The 23,469-nt window shown below is 40.9% G+C and overlaps 1 protein-coding gene across 5 annotated transcripts in view; it reads right to left on the reverse strand.

Annotated features, from left to right (window-relative positions):
- The window catches only part of rgs19 (regulator of G protein signaling 19), a 33,467-nt gene extending 14,362 nt beyond the window's left edge, over positions 1–19,105 (reverse strand). For 2 of the 5 annotated variants that reach the window (XM_084553758.1, XM_084553757.1), the window contains exon 1: positions 18,638–19,105. In XM_084553758.1, the coding sequence (XP_084409884.1) occupies positions 18,638–18,694 (57 nt within the window). In that variant the 5' untranslated portion in view covers positions 18,695–19,105. Of the gene's footprint in view, positions 1–8,788; positions 8,888–11,866; positions 11,978–18,637 lie in introns of those variants that run through there. The other 3 variants (XM_084553760.1, XM_084553759.1, XM_084553761.1) reach the window with 3 other exon arrangements.
- Between the last annotated feature and the right edge of the window lie 4,364 nt (positions 19,106–23,469).

The following is a 23,469-nucleotide window of genomic DNA, read 5'->3' on the forward strand; positions in this document are numbered from 1 at the left end:
GCCCAGGACACTTACACTGCCACTGCAGGGCCAGTGGGGGTTGAAGAGGGGCGTGACAGTATGGAGAAACTTGAGCTCTAACAACACCACTGGTGTGTGATGGAGGCTAAAAATTGTCTCCACGTGATCACCTTTGTTTACAGTAATCACATCGAGGTAGAACAGTTAATATGGCAATCGTGTGTGTGTGTGTGGGTGTGTGCCTCAGTGTTTTCAAATGCTACAAGAAGTTTGTCTTTATAGACAGTGAAGATCACAGTCAATTCAAACAGCCCATCAGATGACCCGCTTTTGCAACATTACTGCTTTACATGGCAATAAGGGATCCCTGCCTCATGCTAATAACAAGAATTTAACTCTGATGAAAGAGGACACAGAGAGACTGGAAGAGAAGTACCACACAAAGACATCTATTTGCAACGTTCAAGTTAGCATTTCCTTTTCTTCTTCTCTTTTCTACACAGAACAATGAGTTCGACAGAGTTTATGTCGAGATGGAAATGAACTGAGAGGCAGATTGATGCAGCATGGTGAGAGAAACGAGGACAACTGCACTGGGAGGAAGGGGGAGAGTGAAGAAGCGGCAGAAGATCCACATAAAACGACTGAGAGATAAGGAAAGGTGGCAAGACGAAGGCTCGAGAAAGAGGAACAAGGAAGCACGAGAGACAGACAGCGAGAGAGGGACACCATGTAGAATAGAGGAAGCGAAAGAGAGTGGGTATGGAGACAGAACAGGCAATGTGATGCATCATGTGATTGAGCCGTGATCGCAAACACACACAAGGATACTAACACATACACACACAGGTTTCCTACTTCAGGTTTTGCACTCAGTACACTGAGTCACTGGATCTCTGCAGGACATTATTAACGCTGATGCATCGTTTTATTGTATTATTTGAAAAGGTAACGCAGCTTTATGTGTATATCATATATTAAAAGTGAGCACAGCACTCCCTGATTTAGAAATGTAAGGTCCAGAAAGAGTTAAGAAACACACAAAGTATGAGCACATAGTGTACATCATGCACTCACGCATACGCACAAAGGGACAGCAAATGCACGCATGTAACATAATGACAAGGCACACAAAGAGACATGCATATGCATAAATAAACACACACCAATTCACACTCTTCAGAAGATTCCATGTCAATGCTAGCCTCATCAGACTGGACGCATTTGTCGGATCTAAATTCCTCTAAAATGCTTGAAAACGCGGCTAACACTAGCCTCCCAGCTGTCAACTCTGCCTGTACATCTGCCGGCGCAGACGGAACGTGGGCCGTCGAACCGCGTGCGATTCTGATGCCAACACTCCAGAGAGCAGGTGAATGTGTCGGCGTGGTCCGCGATGCTGGCAGCACCGTAAATATGTGAATGAAAGCCCTAGCCCGATGAGTGGAGCAGATGGCCGGTAAAACACACAAGGAGCTACAGTTCAACTCGAAGCAAGCTGTTGTTCTTGAACTTCGGGAGCACATGTACAGGAACAGGAACTGCCAAGACTATTTCAAACTTCCACTGCCATGCATCGTATATGTGTAGTGTAGTATAGGTGTAGTTTGGTGTAAAATAATTAATTAAATACACGAGAGTTGACCGTCGTGCTGGAACTCTCAAGGGAGTGTAGTGCTTCATACTACAAATGTCTTGGGGTCAAACCCTTTAGCTGTTCTTACAAGGTTAGCGGTAGTTAGCGTTCATTTTAGTTCAGTGGACCCAAGACAAATCTCTGTAACCACGGAAATGACAAAATCCTCATTGGTCAATCAACAACCAATGCTTTTACAGAAATCTTAGACATCAGCTACAAAAGTCAATTTCCAGAGACATTACAAGCCCATAACACTGGAGACCAAAGGGTTGAACATCATGGCGATCTGGTTGGCTGCAGCTAATTCAGACATGTCTATAAGTCTATTAGTTTTTCCCATTATGGCGGCGTCCCACCATAGTCTGATTTGTCCCACCATAACCTCATAAAGACCCAGAAAGATGGACACATGTCACATAACATAGACCCCCTCTCCCTCCTTCTTCCCCGCAAGCTCACTCTGCACTTTTGGAAGTGAACCCGACGAAACCCTTCATGGACATCCTGAGGACAGCTTAATAATGTACAGTGTCCACTAGCCCAAACACAATCTAATCGTCGTTAACAGTGCTAGAAAACAGACTGTATGACTGCAGCTTGGATCGCGTCCAACTCTTGCTTTACAAAGCGTTGTCTATTTTAGGGATTTTAAGTCGAGTCTGAGCCATACATGCTCGCATCATTGCTGCTAACGCGTCACATTCTCATCACATGGAGTGCCAAAAACAAAAGGTGACAGTGCAATGAATCAGCAGACACGCCATACAGACTTGTCTAGATGTGCTCCACTCCTATCCAAGACTGGAATGGGAGCACACAAGTAGCTCACATTTTCTCTTCTTAAGACCTAGTTAGAAGGATTTCTACCCATGAATAAAACCCACTGAGCTACAGATTCCCACTGACCAGAGGCTAAATAAGAAAGTGGGCGGGGCTTGAGGTCTGAATAGTTCCCATGATGCCGTCTGAATGAAGGACTTTAAGTGAACTGTTATTTCATCTGTTAATGTGTATTCGAACACGACTGCCAACTGTGGAGCTGGCTGACAGATGTGCAGTGTTTGTGTGCCACTGCTGGAGCACACACACTGCACAAAACACAAAGATAACCACTCACTTTCAGAAACACACACCCGCCCACACCGGTGTCACAGTTTACCTGAACTATCAGAGCAAAGACAGATGAACACTCCCTGTCTCCCTTTTATCACCCGCCCCATCTTTTACAACACCGAGCTATCACATTTCTGCCTTTGTGCGTTTGTGCATGCGTGTGTGTGTGTGTGAGAAAGAGATACAGTGTGTGTGAAAAGACAAGTCTGTACAACAAACGTGTGTGTGTGAACTCCTGTTTTCTAGAAATGATGATTAAATGTGGGAAGGTTAACGGTTTTCATCAGAAGGAAGAGTGCGAAAGAAAAATGACAATGACAAAGAAAAAGAAATTACGATAAAAAAAAGCAATGGATGTAAAAACATAGTAAAAAGGATGGCAGAAAGAGACACAAAGAAAAAAAGAAAAAGAAAGAAGCGAATGTGAGCAGATGTCCCACTTCCTCTTTTTGTCCCGCATGCTTTTCAATGTGTGTGTGTTTAATAGAATATGGGTTGGAGTGTTAATCTGATTAAGTTGGGTGACATTAGTTAGACTTGACCCACACACACGCACACACACACACATTAAAGAGTCTACTTCCTTCTCTGTGTAAATATTTCTTTAACCTTTATTTATCCCGGCACAGCATGTGTGCTCTCGCAACGCCCTCCTACCCACACGGACACACGTACATGAAAGAGGGTATGAATGTCTTGATTAGGGACACAAACTAAGCTGCATCGTAAGAGGGAATTCCCACTAGAAACATCTACAGTCCTTTCAAGCTTTTCCAACCTTTAAATCTTCTCCATGTCGCATGCAATAAACACACATTAAGTGCCATTTTGATGTATTTGTATGTACCGTACAGGACATTATTTTCTGGAAATTAGATCTGAAAGACTGAAGCAGGTCATATGTTCAAGGGCTAGACAATTACAGATTCGAAACATCAGAAATTCTTCTTGAATGCTGAGAATGCCAGTGTGACACAGTGTAAAAAGAGACCTTGGAATGTTGATGAAATTTACAGAGTTGTGGCAATAATAGGGGGGAAAAAACGGTAGATATGAGAAGTGGGTGGTTACCGAGTTGCAGTAAATCCACTTGCAGATGATGCAACCGTATCAGCTGCTCCAGTGGGAGCAAAAACAGTCAAACATCCATGTCTTGGATTCCTACCCCAAAATCCACCAGGCTAATTGTGGGCTTCAGGTGAACCCAGACGGAGAGACAGCATTGACATGATTATTTATTTTTTTTTATTCATAGAGTCTACATCGTGCACTAGCGACCAAATGTCAGCTGCACACTAATGGTCCATGACTCTAACAATGCCGATGTGCACCTTCTTGAAGAATTTATTTTACTGCAGTGTAACGATACAACTGCAACTGCATTCAACTTCTATGTTACTGCGATCTTAAAAAACCCTGCCATGTTTGTGTCATTTGAAGCCACTTTGTTCCTGGAGTTATCCTGGGAGTCAGGTGATCAACTTTTAAAGTTTAAAATAAGTCAGCCTGTCTATTTGTAAAACTCTCTATAGTCAGTTTGATTGTGGCCTTGGCTTCTGTTCCACCAGCTTCTAATTCCTGGCCACATTTAAAGAATAAAAATCTAACAGATAAGCTAGAAAATTCTTAATGAATCATCATTTTAATATCATATCTATTAAAAAAAATGATCACCTTCTTGGTGCTGGATCACATTGTTCAGCGTCTCTGCATGCTTTGGCAGCACAGATGGACTCGCATATCATGCCAGCAAGCAAGATGAAATTTAAATTCAGAAAGATGCACTGCCAGGGCTTTTGTGTACTGTATGCATCCAACACTCTGCACACAAATACACACACACACACGGCTGCGGCTGCCAGCAGGGTTTAAGTAATTAAGCGCTCATTTTAAGTATTAATCTGACAGATTACTGCCCCATAATCTCACCACCTGATCGCCAACAGTCCTCTGTGTGTGTGTGTGTGTGTGTGTGTGTGTGACAGAGAGGTGGGGGTCGCAGTGATAGATCAAAAGACAGAGAGATGATATTGAAGCAAGACGAAAACATTTCAGTATTTAGACTTGTTTAAAACGTATTTTTGACAGACGGACAGAAAGGTATTGCTATTTTTTTGAAACAGTGGTAGGAATTGGCTGAAGTAGATGGTTGGATTCTATTTTAATTTTCTTAAAACTCACAGTTACAGGCCTTTACATAAACTCAGGAAGACCGCTATCAACAAGATTGACTGACTTAAAATGACAGTGTGAAGAGTCTTCATTACAGCAAACAAAAGTGCAATCAACTCCGAAATGTTTATATGGCTATCATATAACAGTTGTACAACTGAAAAACTCTTTACCTGTCATTAATTACAGGAGTTTATTGACACTGAGATGTGAATTGCGGGCCTTAGAGACATTTTTGTGTAGCTTCGGTGTTCAATCACATGGAGAATGGATGGGGGCTTGTCAGACTCCAATGCACACTTGTAAGGTAAGGGAAGCTGAATAATATGATTTTAGTATGTGGCTTAACAGATGCATGTTTTTAAAGCTTTTTAAAGCATTTTTATAACTGAAACGAGGGATAAACTGACTTTTTTTGATTAATTGAGCAGCAGCGTTTGGCTTGCAGATATAGTTACTCCAAAGTGCGCCATCTACAGGCCACACATGTGAAGGCGCAGTTTTGACATGTGCGTACAGTACGTACACGCACCACCTGCGGGCACACTGTGCAAACCATGCATCAAGCGGATATTATTTAATTAGTATTTGACACTATAGAACCCTAAAATGAAAGAGCTTTGTTAACTGTGGCCTGTTTTCTGCTGAATACTGTGAACAGCACAGAGTTCACACAGTTCGCTCTGAGTGTCATGGAAGACATGGGACGCACCAGTGAGAAAAGTAGGGGATGTTCATCAGATTTTTATTATTGGCTGACATTGATTTACATGATGTTCAGTCACTGTAGATCAATTCTTAAAAAGTGACCTGCTCTGATTTGGGAGGATTATTGTGGAGGATCACATTATTGAGATTAAGATTAGATTAATATCTTTTAATCCCCAATTACATATGCTCCAGTCAGGTTGGGTTACTTAGTCTAAACCAACATACTGTCACAAAGTTGAACCGTTATGTGCCATTTAAACATTTCAACATTAATGAAGTCAAATAAACCACCACAGATATTAATTTAACAATCTCATTGGGGAAGTACACAAAAAATAAGTACACAAAAACCACATGCTGATATTTACGGGGCCTATATTTTGCTGAGATTCATTGAAAATACTTGCATCCCAATACATAAGCCAGAGTCCTAACCCTGCAGAACAAATGAGGACATCCCTTCTTATTACGATCACAGATGAAGAGTTTTAACTCAGCCCACAATTGTCATTAATCATTTTTCTTTCTTCAGCCATTTTCCAGCAAATCAGATTTATGCAAGACTTGTTTCTGTGGAAAGAAGCTAATTAAACAAGCAACAACCTACGCTAGAGCTTCTGCTTACTGGCACCTTCAGGCATTAGTACCTAGTCCTGTCATGTCTGTCAATTTTTTTATATTGAGGAAGTCATGACAAACCAGAAAATCGCTTAGACGAGGCGACACCTGTTTTCATTCACTAATAAGACTAGAGCAGGGCAAGAAACGAAAGCATAAAACTTAAAACACATTCAAATTAGGGTTGCAAATGAGGAAATGTGACATCTTCTAATATCAGTTCAAATGACAGAGACTGTAGTACTGGGGACCGATTTTTTTTTTTTTACAAATCATTATACACATAGAGTAATCTTTTGTAGATTCTGAGGGTCAATGTCCTTCACATTAAGCACATACATAAAAACATGATGTTTCTGGAGGTCTGAGCTTTCTCGCTGCAGGATGTTAGCAGAAAAGTGTAGCAACGAGTTTCAGATTGAGCTGTAAAACCATGTAACCAAGAGCAATGGCATAACCAGGAGTATGAGATTGTTGCCTTCCCATCCCCAAAACTGACTGGCCGGACATAAAACATGAAGCTATAATGGATTTCTGGACAGTATGGAACCATTTCTCGCTAGGATTTTCATGCTCCAAGTGCCATAGCCACACATTTTGGGACCTAGAGTCTGGATAAATTTGGCAGATGTAGCATTTACGTCCTACGTGTGGTTACTTTAAGGCCTTATTTTCTTTATCTTTGAGAGTATAGCTGGATTTCAGTGAGCCGGTGCCTTGGTACAGTGCAGGAAATATTTTATGGAGGAAAGGAGCTTCTCCAGTCTCCTGCCCTGACATGTTGAACACTGTTAAAGCTTTGCTAATGCCCTGTTTAACACACACACACACAAAAAACATGCTTTACGCCGCTCTCTTCTCTCTTGATCTGTCCCTCCTCGTATACTCTACATTTTAAAATGTCACACACTCCCTTGCTTTCACACTAAAACTCCCTCTTACTTTACAACAGGCACACACAAACACAGAGACGCGGTAAGTGGGTCTATAAATCCAGCCTAACTGCACTCTTAAGTGACAGATTCAAGGTTTTTCACCAGAGGGCTGCACCAAAGAACCATATCAGCCTCCAAATTCATCTCCTCTCCTTGTAAGGAGAAGCCTGTCTAAACACACACACTGACTACATACACACAATCAAGGTGCTCGCACATGGATTTAAAGTTGCAGTTCACAAACACACAGTCAGCACCGCAAAATCTCAGCAACATACACTAGTTATAATTGACCTGCAGCTGCACCACAACCACACAAGCTGCAACACGTCCGTTTAACAGGGACCTTGTCAAACACGAGGATGTCGAAATCCCATGAGAAATGACAATGTGACAATCTAAAAAGGAATGGTTTCAATCCAAAAATCACTCACTTTCTGTAGCTCATTATCTGGACAGAAGTGTAAAAATGAAAATTAAGTTTGCATGATCAGCTACCGAATGCAAATTCAATCTTTGGTAACAACTCCAGGTGTTTTACAGCTGTCACGGAATAACAAGGAAACAGGCAGCGACTGGAGGGACTATGTTCATGCAATTTTTGTGTTAAAACACCTTAAAATAAAGCTGCAAGTCTACATCAGAAGAGGACTTTGAGAAGGACCACTGCTCCTGTCGTGTCAGAAGGGGTCAGCTGAGGTGGCTTCCTTTGGAAGTTTACTGAGTATAGCCAGCTGAGGGGAGGCCCCGTGGTAGATCTCACTGGAGGGTAAACAGTGTGTATCTCAACAGGTGTGGGAACACCATGGGAAGAACTAGAATGGCGCATGCTAGGGAGATACGGAACATCCGTGCTGAATAGATGGAATTCTACACTTTACTTCATTCTACAGGCTTTACTTCAAATTCATTTAGTCCGATTTTATAGACTCAATAAATAAATCTAATTTTACAAATAATTGTTAGCAGCAGTTTTGTAATAAACAAGCTTGAACATGAAAACAAGAAAGTCAATTTTGGCAAAATTCTTGCATTAACAATATTGCCACATCAGACATCATGGAGAATTACAAGCATGTTATGTTACACATGACTCAATTTAGAAATTATATACGTATAATGTACTGTACTATTATTATTATTTTTTTTTTTTTTTTGGTGAGGCAACTAATTAAAACCTAACTATAACCTGAAACCAAAAGTGGAAATCCATCTGTAACCTTCTGATTTGGAGCATGCAAATATATGTTTGTACTGTAGTTTAACATCCAAAACTGCATTTCCCAAGATGTGCACTTTTCAGGAACTGAGAAACAGTCTTGTTTGAAGCTTGATGACAGTGCATTTTCAAGTTTATCTAACAGGGTGTTGAAAGATTTTCACAAGAGCGAGACAACCGAGAATACTCTCAATAACCACGAGAGCAGTGATTAAATCAAGGAAATTTGAGTAATGAAGTAAAATTCACTTTGGTAGAGAGTCTTATTTAAGTTTTCAGCATAGCCAGAGACTGAATCAAAATACTATATGCAGCTGTCTGTTGAGCTATAAAGTCGCAACTCACCACAGTGCACAACATAGGCAAAGTCTGTTCAATTAAACTTTCAGCACACAGAAACCACCGAGAAGCACAGCTCACCAGGGAGGAGACGATTCAATTGTGGATCAACGATGGACGAGTGAATGAACACAAACGAGTCCTTCTATTTATTTTATTTATTTTCTTTCACTCCTTCGCTAACTGCTACAATGCTTCCATCAATCAACATGCCTTCGCTCCGGTAAGGGAGGAAGAAAGACGAGAGGCAGTCCAAAGCAACAGGAAAAGACAGTGAGAGGACGAGAGAGACAGAGAGAGAAAGAGAAGCAGGAAACAGAGTGAGAATATTGTGACACACAGGGGTTCTTGGTTTGTTCTTCTGAAACTTGATGAATCAGACCTGGCGTCTACACACACACACCCACGCACACACACCAACCCTACCTACCATGAGTGCATGGGCCTATTCATGTCATGATGGCGTGAATAGAGGGAAAAAGGTGCTAAAAAATTGCATTTACATTCTTGCTCTGAACTTGGGCATCCCTGGAAGTCCAGTCCAGACTTGTCAACTTCTCTCCCTCTCTCTTTCGCAAGATCCCAAAACTTTACAAAGCTGTATCCCTCAAGCATCCGAGAATCAATACAGGAATGTCTCTTCACAAAAGGCGAGTTTATGGAGGGATGTCTTGATCTGCTTCCAGGTGACTGAGCATGTACGTGCATGTAATGTCCAAAATGTGATTTGAGCTCATTTTTCGAAACAAGGGAAATCTCCTGGATGCAGTAGCAAGATTCAACATTTGTAGTTTCCTGTTTCAACATGACAATGCTCACGTGCACAAAGTCAGATCTATAAAGAATTGATTACTCATATTTGGTGATGAAGCCCAGGGTTTTGGAATGAGACATCCACCAATTAGGTATGGGTGAGGGTTTCCTGTGCCATATAAAAATAGAGGCATGATGCCTTGCCTGAATTAAATCGTGCCTCCATTAATGTCAAATGTAATTTACACTTTTATGATTGGAATACTAGCCATATTAAATTTTTGGAGGGAACTAGCTGTGGCCTTACACTGATCAGCCACAACATTAAAACTACTAACATGAGAAGTAAATAACATTGACCATCTTGTTACAATTCAATGTTCTGCTGGGAAACTTTTGGACATTACTTAGACATGTAGCACCCACCAAGACCAGACCAGACACCCCCACCCCATAGCAATGACACTCCTTGATGGCAGCAGCCATCCCCAGCAGGATGCAGCCTGACACAGACGCACACACAAAAACGCTTTAGGAACAACTAAAAAAACATGAAGAACCGCACAAGGTGTTGACCTGGCCTCCAAATTCACTAGATCCTAAACTGATCAGGAATCTGTGGGATGCACTAGAACAATCCTGATTCACAGAGCCCCCTCCCCTCAACCCATAGGACCCAAAGGCCCCCACTAACAACATTCTGTTGCCAGACATCACAGGACACCCTCAGAAGGCCCATGTCCATTCTCTGATGAGTCACAACTGTTTTGGAGGCACAAGGGAGACCTACACTATATTAGGAAGGTGGTTATATCACACAGGTGGTGTATATCACACAGTAAATGTTACATTAGGCAATTTGGTAAATGTCCTACGTTGTTGATATGCCTTAGAGTCAGCTGGAAATTGACTGACTGATCACATTATACAGTACTTTGAGAGTATTCTTTCCCCTTACAGTATAAAACCGAGCTGAAGAAGTTGGGAAAAGAACAACAACAGCACAATTAGTCAGAATCTGGTGCTGACATGTGAGAGACAACTGTGAGCAAATGTACACTGGAAATTAGTTGGATAATCACAGTCTGGACGCCGAAGTTACTTGACAGATTCTACATGGAGCTGAAGTTAATACAAAGTTGTTATTGACTAACTGGATTAGTTATTAGAGGATGGGAGGGAGCATCTCTTACCAGCACTTCTAACCACTTTCATGGAAAAACTAAGAGGCGTGATGCTCCATATGCAGCAGAACACAGTGGATTTAATGGAAATTATGAGAACAGAGTTAAGGGAGTGAAGAGTTTGGGAAATGGAAGTGTGAACTAGAGGAAGAAACAGGGAGAACTGTGCATTGTACTATGTATAACTGTGCACGTGGCAAATAAAACCCATCTTATCTTATCTTATCTTATCTTAGAGATAACAAAAACAGAGTGGAGGGAAAGGGGAGGAGGAGAGAGAGACAAAGAAATAGTAAGGGGAAGGCAGATGGGGAACAGAAGATATATATGGTTAAAAGGAGTAGTGACACAGAAAATTAGTTAGGAGAATGATCAATAGGTAGAGAGGGGGTAAGAAAATACATTCAAAAATTGCATTCCGATACTTAAAAACCGTCAGACTGATTTCAAATTGACTAAATCGAGCAAGGAAGTTAGACTGTACTAGTACTACTGTACGTAGTCTGAAGAAGAAATTCAGGTTCCTTGCTTGAAAAACACTGAAAAACACCAATTAAGTTTCCACATGTGGCCAATTCTGGTCAAAATGAACACAAACATTCTTCAGTCAGCATCTGTTCAGAGGCAGCCTTGTTTGTGTCCATTTCACCAGTGACAATGTCGGAGGAAATGTTGTTATTCATTGTTGTTTCGTTCTGCAGCTCTCACCATTGATTCTGAGCATTTAGATTTCAAATATTATGCTGATTTATCAATAAGACCTACTTGAAAATTTAGGAGTTAGCAGATTGCCTTTTGAGATGACCAGCCGGTCAGCCTCCATCATCGCCATTGATACAGACTTATCTCAGGAAGCTTTTGGAAGTTAAAAAAAAAAAAGTCCTTCCACTTGAAATCTAAATTTTGTGGTAAAATTGGTTTATCAGAAGCTAACAGGCGTTTTTATTTAACATTACATTGATTAAAAGCCATTTTTTAGATTTTGGCGCATTGCTACTTTTGTTATCACCACCACTAAAACCTCAACACCTCTTATATCACAAAATCAGACGCGCTTGCTTCCTTGAAATTATTGTTGATAGCTAATGGTTATCAACTCCATAGAGTACCTATATACAGTATCTATGCTTGTTTCTTTGGTGGACATGAGTTTCAATAATGTTCATAACACAAATTCACACAAACAACAAAGAAAGAAGAGAAAGGAAGAAGTGCAGTTTACCAGTACATCCGCCATGTCGTGAGGGTGGGCAGTCGGTTAATGTGCAAGTCGTCAGCGATGTTAGCAGGCCGGACACATGCATGTCATCCCCCCTTCTGCCTCGGACCTCTCCTTTATAATTACACACACACACACACACACATCCACATCCACACAAGCACACGCAGACGTGCAGGGGAATGTGCACAAATGTACGTGCATTCGCGAAAATATTGCCACACAGAAGCGCGTACAAAACAAATCCATCACGAAACCGTACACAGTTGGACATGAGTGTGGGTGAAATCCGAGAAGAACACGCAGTCATGGACCAAAAAACACGATTTACACACACAGGAAGCACACGCAGCAGCACACAACACCCACAGAATGCACCAAAATCCCAGGGGAATGCATTTATCAACAAGAACATGGGTGTACACAGGCGCGCGCACACACACACACACACACACACACACACATATATACACACACACACAAGGAGAGAAAAAAAGGCCATAGTGAGTGTGTGTGCGTGTGTCAATCATCCACCTGTCACCCCAAGAATCCTCAAGGAGTCTCAGTTTATAATGTTTTCATTTACATTATTCTCATATTAAGCCAAATCCAGTGACAACAAAACTTTCTCTTGGTACAAAAAGTTGCACTTGAACACACCACCACAACGACAACAGCTAATGGCCGGCTGGTTCATACATTGTGCGCCTGCAGGAGAAGAAATAACTCTTCATACCAGCAGGTGGCAGTAGTCTGTATTCAGCATTCAAAATAGGAAACTGATAACAATTAGCTAGGAGGCTGGGAAGCTATAATCCGTCATACAGAGCTGGCCTCACCTGAATCATTCTGATCAGTTAGTCGATATTTTATTCATTCTAGCTGATCGTGTCGTGATGAACACATTTGTGTATTAGAATGTATTAGAAAATGAAAAGCGATACGAGCCCTCTGAGTGCGACTTCTTGACTTTGTCGTGCCAATCAGATTGATCGGTCTCACCGACTTGTTTCGCCGCTGATTCGACAAGCTCAACCTGCTGATGCGCTGTGCTCATGTCTTTTTCTGTCAATAAAGCCACAGATACTGCTACATCACCTGTTTTTATTAATAAAAACTAAGATGACGTGTGTTTCTCTCACACAAAGGATTAATACAAAAGCGGAATCAGGAGCAGACGTGAAAATGCAATAAAACTGGGGCTGATACTGATTAACAGGCACCTTATAAAGGTTATTTTAATTTTCTGTGTTTACGCCGTTTGTTACATTCCAGTTTTTTTGGGCCACAGTCCCTGACCTCGAGTTAGTCGACTTAACAGGCTGTAAATGAATTCCATGCAATGAAGATTAAAGGGGTAAACGTGTTTGTATCAGAAGAGAAGTGCACCAGTGCAGACCAGTGCAGGACTACCAGAGTGAGTGATGTATACCACATCACTATTTATCATATTGGACCAGGCCAGAGCTTAAACACTGCCAAACAAAAAGTTACGACGCAATTGAATACAAGACCAAAACCAGGTTATAAAAAGAATTTGTAAAGAAAAAACAACAAGCGCGTGTGCTCAGCAGAGCTTATCTTCATAAACGAGTTAAAGAGCTCGGAGTAGTGAGGTTTTTAAAAGCAGCCGCACTTTGAAAAATTACCCCATTTTCCTTTGAAACCTGCCTCAAGTGAGTAACTTGAATTCCACATTGAACCCATGAGACAGACATTACTGGCAAGGTTGTTGCTCATCATCCCAATTAGTTTAAACAAGGGGGGCAAATGATACTACGAAGTCAGTTTGGAGGAAAAGAATTGCTGTCACATAAGTACATGATGATACATGATACACGTACGTAAATAGAATATTTTTATCCATAGATAGATAGAGCATTTATGTGTATTGTACCTTGTGGACAATTATACCATAATACCTTCCCTGTACTAAGTTAATTTGATTGCAAAGCCTGTCCTGACAAGAGAAGATGCTTAAGGCTACGTTTGAACGGCCTGGTAGCGGTTTCTTTGTCGTCATTGGCAGTCAACAGTGAGAAGACAGTTACGAAACAAACGGAAACCTGTAATTAAAAAAAAGCGCAAAATCAGGTATGAGTCACTAACACGATAACATCTTAAGATTTTTCTTGCTGTCCAGTTGATATGATGGGTGTGATTTGGGCCAAACAAATATCAATATGATGATAAATCAGTCTGATATCTGCTAATGAAAATGTCATTAAAAATACACTGATTGTTCAGGCGTGCTAAGAGGTTTCTCAGATGTTAACCACGCACAACATCAAACTAACTTATTCTGAGAAAAGCATATTTGTCTGAAAATGAATGAAATGAATCCTTTGTTGCACATTCACTCTGTAACTTTACAGGAGTTAAAGAAATCGGTAGTAATTTTTGTAAAACATTAAATGGAGTTTGGTAACTTTTTGGTGTCTCCACATTATTCTCAATGTTTTTTTTTTAAGCTTGCGTAGCATTCATTTCAAGAGATGTAAGATTTTCATGTCCATTGCTGATGACATGGGCTTATGCTGGTTTTGTGTCAGTTTTTATGGGCACCAGCAGAAGACAGAAATAATGAGAAAGGGACGCAGGAAGAGAAGGAGGTGACCAAGTAAAAAAAAAAAAAGAAAAAAAAAGAGGAAGTAAGTAACAGACACAATGAAGAAAGACGCAGGAACAGGAAGTGTACCAACTGGCAGCAAGAAGAAGGAAAAAGAAAATCCAGATGAGCGGTAGTGCGTTTTAAACTAAGGTTCAGGACCCCACAATTAGTAATCTTTTTCTGATATTGATATTGATCCTGGTTTCCATGGTGACAGTATACAGTACAAAAGCTGCTTTGGATGAAAACCCCTAAATGAATGACAGATCCTACAGAGAATGCAGTATGCAGATGCTTTTTCACACTGAACGAGTTTTACGTAGTGATCAAACTCTTCCTCCTCGAGCTTGGTCAATTCAGTCACGTGAGAAAAGTTCTTTTTTACACAAGCCAACCTCACTGTGACACCTACGGACGAATCTCACTTCTCTTTCAAGAGTTTCAAGAGGTTTGGGTGCTTTTTTTTTAAACTCAGGGTGTAATTTGAAACGGCTACAGGAAAGGCCACCAAAAGACAGGGATTTATGAGGATAAAAGGGGATGGGTGTGGACATTTGATAGCCAAAATGTTCCTCGTGCTCAGACTCACAAAACTGAAAACTAGAGAGGAAGTTCAAAGAGCTGTACTTCTAGAAACAGTCCGGTCAAACACGTCCTTCAACCTTCAATTTCTTCATTTCAAACGCGTCCTCTCAAAAAATTACCTTCAACAAAAAAAGCCCTGTTCAATAAATAAAAATACATAAACTGTAAAGGCATGAGCTCTAAAATCAGATTTCCACTAATTAAAATATACTTTAAGATCACAACACAGTAGTTTCTGCTTTTTTTTAAATATCTCATCCTCTTAAAAGAGCCTAGCCAGGAGCTCCATAAATTCCCAAAGAAATGCTACAGTTTTATAGAAGGTTGTGCCTCAGTTTATACATAAACGTACCATAACAAAAATGAAGAAATACATGTTTTTTTGTTTTGATTGTCGCAAATATAACCGGCTGTTAAATGTGTCACCGAATCTCTGTGTAACACTGTTCACGGTTCAGTTGTAACATTGACAGAGCGAGGCTATAACCTAGTCTGCAGTTTTATTCTCGTATATATAAACAAATGTATGCACTCGCAGTCTCAGGAGGGTAAGTAACAGCAATTAATATTAACTTTTCTATTCAAGAATCCTTAGCAACATGTTTAAAGGTTTCTGAGCAAAACAAAACTTCCTCAGACAGTCAAGTCTTTCAAGGGTAAGTAAAACATTTACTTATTTAATAACTATAAGCTAAATTTTGCTTGACATTTCTGGCACCTTCAACATACATAAAGCAACTTGCAATGCAACTCAACCAGAAACGTGCATGTGTTGTGGTGGCAGTGGCAAATGTTGACTCACTAGCCACTAACAGATATAAACCTTCTTTACCTTCTTTTAAAACCACGCACCCATCTACAATCTTTATCAGTTTTCAAACAGCTGACGCTGGGAATTTATCAGATTTCACAGTTCCCTCTGGTCAAAAGTAATTTTTTAACTGATGTAGTAACAATTCCCAAAATCTTATAAATCTGCCTTATTTTTTAAGTGATTTAACGTGAATAAGAAAGTTGAGGATTACATATTCATACTGGCAAATGAGTCTTACCTACAGAATTGCAGACCATCATAAGTTGTTTAGCATATTTAATGTAGTAAACAGCATTGCAAGCATATAACAGCCCAGTGCGTTTGATCAGACTGTGCAACAAGTGTACTTTTGGTCAGTCATTCCAAGTTTTAGGTTTTGCAGTCTGATGCATCACTAACACAGCTGCCACCAACAGCTCAGTTTCTAGCAACTCATGACCTTATGTTACCTTACACAAAATGATCCTGATGAGTTCCATCGGTGTGGTATATTATTTAAGAATATGTAACAAGAGAGCAGTAGTATTAGATTGTTACTGAGTGGATGAAAAACGCTGAATGGATGTATTAAAATTGGTACTGGTATAGAAAAAGTTACGCCTCCGCATTCTTAATGCACCATGTGCAAAATGCAGGAAAAATTAAATGTATCAGTAATTTTAAGTCTTTTGTTTGTGTCGACCGGTCATGTTTTGTCTAAGGGATTGTTTAAACGTGCATTAAATCCACCCCATTGTCTCTGTGATTGCACAGGCAATGATTCACTAACCAACCTTAAGCCTACATGGAAACCATAATTTATCTTAGCATGTAACAAAAGCCTAAAAGCCAGCCCAACATCTCTTTCCCTCAAGATTTTTGCAGCATTAGGTGAACACAAACCGACTATGCCCCAGAAATCGGGCCAATCAAATCGTGTGTGTGGGCTTTATGTGGCAATTACACTCATCCATGTCATCTGAGCGCCATGGAGTTGAATTTGTTTAGAGCAAAATGGCTCAGATTGGTTGTAGGATAATCTGTTTGCGTGTGGAGATATTTTTTTCTCATCGTCTGAAACAACGCTGGCTACGCCAGAATTGCTAAATCTAAAGAGAACGTCTAGTGTTCTGAATATAACAAGATTAAACTTACAAAGTATTTTCCCAGATGATGCCAAAGAATGCATGTCAAATCATGCAAAATTCCAAATACTGAGTGTTGTATGTACAGTGTACTGAGACATTAGAGCAACGTCATTCAAAAAACTGACACAACAACATCACTGAGGTTCCTGAACTTCCAGAACAGCCTTAAGCTAGCAACTCTTGCTGCCTTTACATGGCCACGAGTAATTCACTAATAATCAGAATATAAAGGCCTCATGTATTCACCCCAATTGCAACAGGCTGGCTTGATCAGAATGTTCAAACTGTTTGAATCAGTCTGTTCAATAATCCCTGTTAACTCCTAATAACCATGTAAACACTCGATCTGATTCTTTCTGTCTGGTAGCAACAAATATATTCTTTCTGTGCATATTTGCCCCACATCGGGTAAATATCAGGTGATGAGTTTCCAAGAGGGACAGAAACATGGAGATACTGAATGAATTCAGTGTTGTTAACAATAGTTGGGAGAAAAAAACTTCAGCTATATTTCCAGCGGATCTGATGTTGAACAGCGGGCAGAATCAGTTTGTCAAAAAAGTTCTACTGTGATTGACGTTTTGGGGTACGCAAACATATACATTTTATCAGGTTGTTCTATTTAGCGTCCATGGAAAGTTATAATCTGTAATCTGAGGGATTTTAGTTGGGCTGAAGATATTAATGTACTAATTGCTAGCTAGGAAGCTAGCAAGGGTGCTAACTGAAACCGTAATTTCAAAAAACACAGTTGAGTTACAAATATAAACACTGTATCAAAACTGACCACAAAAAGTTCTTTGTATTTTTTTTACCACTATTTTACCACTTTTTTACCACTATGTATGAAATAGCTAAAAGACTGGAAAAACAGAGTAACTTCCTCTTTGAATGTGCATTGCTGCTGTACATTCAGACTATTTAATGCTGGTGAACAGAGGAAAATGAGAAACTCTCAATATTTCACCACTACAAACAAATTGCGGCCATTCATTTTAAATGAATTAACTTCTGTACAAAATGTGACTGTCACACATGTTAGGTTGACCTGGGCCTTTCTAACTGACCTGTGTTACTGGAAAACACGAGGTTATCAGCGGCACAGACCTTTAATGGCGTTTTATCACAATGAAGAAAGGAAGAAAAGAAAAATAAAGTTTTAAAAATAAAATTATTAAAAAAAACCATCCCTGAACCTTCTACAGTTTTCTCCCAAAGAGCTATTTGTGTGTGTGTCAGGAGGAAGAAGACCTGAAACTGAGCTCAAACTGGACTCAAACACCTCCGCCGCTTTAAACGTCATTAGGAAACCCGTTGAGAAGAAACGCTCAAAAGGAGGGAAGCGGGCAAGAGTTCGCCTCCTTCTCCTCCTGCTTCTCACAAAGACTGCCAGCTCGTTGCCCGTTCTCGAGGAGGAACCAAGGAGGTAAAGGAAGGAAAGGAGGGAGGGGGTGAGGCAGGAGGGGAGGGGAAGGGGAGGGGGAGGAATCACGGAGACCGACCTTTTCCTCAACACCGCGGAGCGAGGAAAAGCCCCGCCGCTGACTGGAGACCGGAGAAGGGGGAAACAGAACTGAAACCAGTACCCCTCCCCTCCCCGCGTTCAAGCTCGTTTCTGCAGCCGATCAGATACTCACAATCTTGGCATTAATAAGGTCCGGAGGGCGGTATCCGCTGCGCTTTCGGAGGCACATCCGTGTGGTTTTATTTCTTCCTCTACCGCTCCGCACCGGGGAGGAGGGGGGGTGGTTTCGTGGGTTGATTTTTTTTTTTTTTTTTTTTTTAATTTATTTTTTCTAAATATCCTGCCGCCGCCGCTGTATCGGAAGAAGAAGAAGAAGGAGTCCTCCTCCTCCCCCCATCTGCTGCTCTCCTCCTGCTCGGGTTTTTCCCAGAGAGAGAGAGAAAGAGAGAGAGTGGTAGAGAGACCGCCAGCAAGAATGTGTGTGTGTGAGTAAGAAAGAGAGGGAGCGAGATCACCGCCCTGGCGGACAGGGGAGGCAGAGCGCATGCGCGAGTCTACACGTCCATTCAAGCAGGAGGGGACCCCGAGTTTTCTCTAATAAAACTTTAGAAAGGCTGTTTGATCAGTTTGGTAAAAAGCATGTTATTGCACATAATAAAAATACCAGTTACAATACTAATTTAAATAGTAGATCAGGATTTTGAATAACTGAATTATATTTTTATATACAGTTTCTTACGTTTAAACAGATGCAAACTTTATATACGGTGAACGCTGAAAACTAATGTAACTTTACATGGGTGTTATAGACATTATGCACATAGATAAACAAATAGAGGCCTATATAAGTGCACTTTGATGTGCAAACATTGTTTTAATAGTATACAGCAGTCATTCATTTAGGATATAAACAAAATATCTTACATATTACATTACATACATACTGCACATAGTGTGATGGCACCGCTTGCGGTTTTTAATGGGAAAACAAGTTCTTTCCTAGTGTAATACATTTTCGTGTAAGGTTTAATACATGAGACTAGAGGCTGCGGTCATATGATAATAAACTTAATTGACTTTTACTATTATTTATCAATTTAATTTAAAAAGAAAATAAATGTTCGTTTTGCAGAGATACTGATGAAATGACGACCACAAAGAAGTCAAGTGACACAAATGAAAACAATATGCTGCTTTGAATACACGCAACCGACATCACGACAGTTCCAAACCATAATGTCTTCTTTCAGTAGAGGCCATTCATGTATTTTCTCCTATCCACACATTCACAGTTGGATGTTTTGTTGTTGTTGTTGTTGTTTGTTTCTTTGTGTTCTTTCCGGCACTTTACAGTAGATGGACGGGGGGGAAACTGTGTCCAAAAGAATACAACACAAACCCCAGAAAGTTACTGGGGGAGAATTTCAAAGTTCCCATGTCCTCAAACAGCTATATCCCCCAGCGTGAGAGGATAATGTGACACATGAGGATGGAATTATTGTATATTAAAATAACAAGAAGTGTTAGGTTCACATGACCACTTGTTTTGCAGTTGCATGTCATGCTTGGCTCCTCGGGTTTATTAAAGAGCCCATCTGTTTGTGAGGAGATGCTGCATCTTTAGGCCAGCCGGTACAAACCATTCAGTGTGGTATTGTCACGGTGGAAGTAATGAGTAAAATGCCAGAACTGCAGAAACCTGTTGTAAATTTAGAAACAATCAAATAGTTTAGCCAGTCCAGTTATAAGATACCTCAAATGTGTACTTTGGGGAGGTTTGGGGAGGAAAGACGTGTTTTTGTGGCTGCTTCGTATGACGTGGATGGACCAACAGAGACAGGAGGGGGCGCCATACACCAAGGAGAGAGAGAGAGAGAAAGAGAGAGAGAGAGAGAGAAAGGGTAGGGGCATGCAATCAACCAAATAAATGCTTAGTACAAGAGCTATGTTTGAGAACAGACTGTGGACAGTTACACCGCAGTGTTTATTCCTGTTATATTTCAGACCTGCAGAATGGTAATTGCGGTGTAGATTTACTGTAAATGGCTCATATTCATATGAGACAACCAGAAAAGCGATTCCTGTCCAGAAAAAGTGCCTTTTTGAATACACCACACATGTCTACTGTCTTAAAATCAACCTTTTGATATTTTCTAAGACATGTTTCCCTTCAATCATCAGGCTGACAGGGACACTAGTCTGCAACCACTGACCTTTCACCTCCTTGTAGAGAGCTGCAACGCTGTGCAGTAGGAAGTTCAGACAAATACCCGCCTTTGGCGTTAAATATTTGAACTGCTTTTGCAGCGGAGCGCCCCCTCTTGGATAGCTGTCTGTCTCTGTCACCGAGCAGAGCTGGCTTTAGTCTGCACCACTGAATGTAATCAGAGGTTAACCTTTGATCTGAGATAGGAGTCTGAGTCATATCTAGAGGCCCAAATCTGCTCTGATAAGAGTGTGAAGTCTTATCAAAATGTATTTCCACTGCCTTGGAGCATATCTGCTCCCTTGAATGTGGGTGACATAAAAACGTTCACCAAGACCTTGATTTATTATAAATTTCACTAATGCAAGAGCACGGGACAAAGACACAGAGAATGGGGGGTACTTCATACTCCATGGTAGCGGTATTAGTATGTATAAAATACATTTATATCGAGCAATAAATTTAAAACATGAATCTGTCTTTCCTGCAATAAAGTTAAACTCAACCTGCCACTTGTAGAATGTCCTGTGCAGAGTTTTCTGTCCCCACCAGGGGGCACTAAAGACGCATATCAAGTCACTGAGAGCAGTTAAGACTTTTTGACTTTATGCAGATGGTTTGTTTTGTGCAACAGATATTGACAAACAGTTTTAATCAGGAGGCATTTTCTTGCTCTGCTCCAAATATGTGATTTGTCCTCAAAGCGCCTGAGCCGTGCAGTTTGTATTGTTTTTAAGACCTGTGGCCTGCATGTAAGGTCCACTGAGCCTGTTCCGTTTTGTCTCAACACCACTGTGACTCCCTTTCACATTAGTAGGAATTACCACCTGAGTGCTGCCTATACAGCGATCTTAAAGTGATTTCCACTGGAGAAATCATTGCTTAATTGCTTCGCCTTAGGACGCAGCTAGTCGTTTTCCAAAGGGCCTAGTTAATTTCCTTATCCATCACGACGATGCCTCAAAGAACGCCACGGAGAAGAACCCCTCACAGATTGGATTGAACAAGAAAACATCATGCAAAAGATTTAAATTAAAACAAATTAAAGGGGAATATCCAGGAGGAGGGCAGAGTTGTCTCAGCCGACACCATTCAATAAGACAAACAGGATGAGGAAGAAAGACAGAGCGTCGATCGATGGAGAAGGGTCTGAAATTGCAGGACTCACCTCTGATCACCCCATTAGTTTACTTGTAACACAAATGAAGTAGTTTACCTGTGTGACGTCACTGGATGTGGAAATGGATTGCTAAAATAAACCCGGCCTGTTGTGCGTCAGGTCAAGCTGACACATGTAACAAGTGGCAGGAAAAAAATAAAACCTTCTTTCCAGGGATTAATTGTGGCCATATAGCATGTGACACAGGCAATGTGTCATTTGTAACTTCGCACTGCCTGTTTATATTCCGCACATACTTTTCCGGTCAGATTGTCTTGACAGTGAAAACAGAGGGTGAACATGAGCGAATTACACAAACACAGGGGCTTTTGCTTTTAAGCTGAAGGGGCAATGTGTTCGCAACGGTTCGCTCAAATCCAAGAAACCGAATTCAACACTGCTCAGAGACTGTGTCTTGTCACGTTGCACCAGCAGACCTGCAGATGTTGTCACGCTGAACCTGGGGATGAGGAGGAAGTGAAAGCTCCACCCAGGTCTGCCAAACAGGAAACGCATACATACACCCACTTGCAACTTACAGTTTTGTCATTACATGCATTCATACTTCAAAACCACATTTGTCTTCCTGCAGCCGTTTTACCTTAATGACTGTGTCTTTGTGTGCTGTGCTTTGTGTGCTTTTTTTTTTTATGTGGCACCACTTAACGCTCCTAACAGCAGGTCCCCTCCGTCGAGTTTAAAACAGAAGTGAACAGCAGATTGCAGGAAAAATATTCAAACTGGAAGCAGCCTTTTGCACACCGCTGCAGCAGACAGAGAGTGTAAGAACACAAGACTATCCAAGAGTTCCCAGTGGGAGAAAACTTCATTCTCCAACTTATATTCACATGCAGGTTCGTGCATCCACTCCGATTCTGCTCGTCACATTCTGAAACACAGAGGAAAATATAATCTAAGGCTCAATAATTCATATTATATATTGACACTGACACGGCATTAAAGGTCAATGTAATGTGAAAGGGGTTACGAGCTCACGGTGACAAGCCCGCAGGCAATTATTAGCAACTCTGCACCTCCTCTGACAGTTTTAACCTTCTGTGAACATGCTTTGGTTTTATGGCACATTTACTGTATGGTTCAGTCTCACCACCCTCATTAATTTTGTTTCCAGCTGCAGCAGCAGCAGGCAGCAATTATCATGTATGCCTCACGTACACACGTCTCCACACATTGAGGCAAAGTCAATATGTTCATACCACACTTAGCGAATTATCTATTTTAGTGAGCATATATTCAATGTGCAGACTGTCTTTGTCCTTGGAACTATTCCGGATAAATGTTCAGATAAATCGACACTGGACTACTTGTCCAGCATTTATCAACAAAGACTACAGTTAGTTGGTACAGTAAAAGGGGAAGATATTTTTGTCAGGAGACCCAGACCTCAGGTTGGGTGATGTAGGGGAGGAGGGCTTAAGGAGTTTAGTTGAGCATAGAACCAGAAATTTGAGCCAACAAAAGAACTGTTCCGTGAATCAAGCACTCATGGGTGTAAGTACTGAGGGAGATGGTAATAATATGTCATGACAGGACAAGCTCTGGTAGTCTGTGTTTTGCTTTCGAGGTGGGCGACAAATTAATTAAGGCTGTACAGAAGAATTTGATGAAGGAGGTTCCA

Source organism: Chelon labrosus (assembly GCF_963514085.1).
Source record: "Chelon labrosus genome assembly, chromosome: 10".
In the NCBI taxonomy this organism is placed as follows: domain Eukaryota; kingdom Metazoa; phylum Chordata; class Actinopteri; order Mugiliformes; family Mugilidae; genus Chelon; species Chelon labrosus.